General features: G+C 42.4%; 1 protein-coding gene across 1 annotated transcript in view; it reads left to right on the forward strand.

Annotated features, from left to right (window-relative positions):
- Window positions 1-322: 322 nt before the first annotated feature.
- The window catches only part of stambpl1 (STAM binding protein-like 1), a 10,010-nt gene continuing 7,832 nt past the window's right edge, over window positions 323-2,500 (forward strand). Inside the window, exons 1-2 of the mRNA XM_076078327.1 lie at window positions 323-481; window positions 2,393-2,498. Of these exons, the coding sequence (XP_075934442.1) occupies window positions 2,469-2,498 (30 nt within the window). The 5' untranslated portion in view covers window positions 323-481; window positions 2,393-2,468. The remainder of the gene's footprint in view (window positions 482-2,392; window positions 2,499-2,500) is intronic.

The raw sequence follows: 2,500 nt of genomic DNA on the forward strand, positions 1-2,500 counted from the left end.
ACAAAAGTAAGTATTTGTGTTTTTGTACATGTCTTCATGTGTGTATCCTTAAAGTTTGAAGTAAATGATATATATACATCAACACTTACATTTTATTTAAAATGTATTTTGAAACGCCCAGATGTCCGGAAACACGACTTCCGGTATGTCCTCGATCACTTCCTCTTCCCAGAAGATGTGTCAGAGTGAGATGTCACTGCCTTTTTATTCTCCTCTTTGACAGCAAGTGGTGGGCATGCGCAGAGTCAACACCCACTCTCCTGTGAAACCGGAAGCAGTGAGTGAGTCATCTTCATGCGGAGACGATCTTTGAGCTCCACCATCTCTTTGAAGCAGCTGCCGGAGCTTTCAGCCGTTTCACCAGAGCTTCCTCCTCATTCAGGACCCTTTAGTGCTGAGACCGGGTACGGGTCCCGGTGCAGGTGTGACCGGGTCTCCCCCTCACGTGACAGCTCGTGGACATCAAACCGACAACAAACCGGTAAACTGATTGACTTTCCTCCGGAGCTTTCTGTCTTCTTCTCTTCTTCTCTCTGTCTTCTTCTCTTCTTCCTGTCTGAGCAGAGTGAGCTCGTGCTGATTTTAACTGATCAATATTTAATCAATCAATCAATCAATCAATTCCCAGAATGCATCACGTGACCAAACAGATGAATATTAAAATAGAATAATTAATAATTATAATCATCTGTATGTTATGTCTTCATAATATGAATAATAATAATATAATATATTTATTAATCACACATAGAATAAACAACAACACACCAAGTTTATTAGATACAATTTAAATTATGAAATAAAATCCCTTCATTATAGAAGCCAAATATTTCAGAACGATATATATATATATATATATATCAGTGGCGGGCCATGCATTCATACCTGGGCCTTCACTGCTGTCCTGCAGCTGAAACACAGATACGGTTATTATTTGTTTCATGTCAAAATGAAGCTCAACACCTATAAATACACTAACTGCCGAGAGTGCAGATACATGAATACGAACACCTGAACATATGAACACCTGAACACGTGAACACCTGAACACGTGAACACTGAATACCTAAACACTGAACACCTAAACACTGAACACCTAAACACTGAACACGTGAACACGTGAACACTGAACACCTGAACACATGAACACGTGAACACTGAACACGTGAAAACAAACACTTGAACAACAAACACATGAACACGTAAACACATGAACACCTGAACATGTGAACACATGAACACCTGAACATGTGAACACATGAACACCTGAACATGTGAACACATGAACACCTGAACATATGAACACCTGCACATGTGAACACATGAACACCTAAACACCTGAACACATAACACGTGAACACATGAACACCTAAACACTGAACACATGAACACCTAAACACTGAACACGTGAACACATGAACACGTGAACATGTGAACATGTGAAAAAATAACACCTGAACACAACGAACACATGAACACATGAATCACTATTGATTATTATTATTAGTGTTCAATTCAACCATCAACTTTACGCTAACGTCGTATTTTAAAGATTTGATGAGTCGACATTTAAACATTCGTGAGTGTTTTTGTATCTTTAATAAAACAACCAGCTGGAGGAAGTACTCCGACTACTGCAGTTACAATACTTTACTAAAATATATTGTGTTAATAATACTACAACACAAACATGCTCATAAAGATACATTCTGGAGTATCTCTAACCCCCCCCCCCCCCCCCCCCCCCTTGAGGACAAGTCAACAGATACTGCAGAAGAAGAACAGAAAGAAACAAGAGAGACAAGTTTTACTGTCGGACCAGTTCAGTCACAACAGATTCTATTTATAGATTCAGATCCTCTGATAGTCTCCTGTACACACCTGGACCTGGTCCTCTCCTGTACACACCTGGACCTGGTCCTCTCCTGTACACACCTGGACCTGGTCCTCGCCTGTACACACCTGGACCTGGTCCTCACCTAGACCTGGTCCTCTCCTGTACACACCTGGACCTAGTCCTCACCTGTGCACACCTGGACCTGGTCCTCTCCTGTACACACCTGGACCTGGTCTCTCTCTCTCTCTCTCTCTCTCTCTCTCTCTCTCTCTCAATGCAACGGTTGCTGTGGTGACATCCTCCAGACGTTGATGAATCAGATCTGTTTGTTGGCTCCTGAAGAGGAGTGAGACGTCCTCTCCTCTTCGTCTCACCTTCTTCTTCTTCTTCTCTTGTTTTAAAGTGGATGACTCACTGGATGGTTCTTGACTGTTAGCTTTAGCCACATGGTCGCTGTTCCTCACAGGAAGTTCTTAAAGGAACATTTCACCCAAATCTGTGTTTTCAAAGCTCAAACTGCTCGTTGATGTCTTGTTTGTTTGTCTCCCCATGCAGTGAAGCATCATGGGAGTTGGCAGATGGAAGAGCCGGCCATGGGCCAATCGGAGCCTGTGACACACACACACACACCATGGAACAAGGCTTCAGCTTAAATACGCTGGT

Source organism: Anarhichas minor, unplaced genomic scaffold (genome assembly GCF_050575085.1).
Source record: "Anarhichas minor isolate MPS153535 unplaced genomic scaffold, ASM5057508v1 ptg000065l, whole genome shotgun sequence".
Taxonomy (NCBI): domain Eukaryota; kingdom Metazoa; phylum Chordata; class Actinopteri; order Perciformes; family Anarhichadidae; genus Anarhichas; species Anarhichas minor.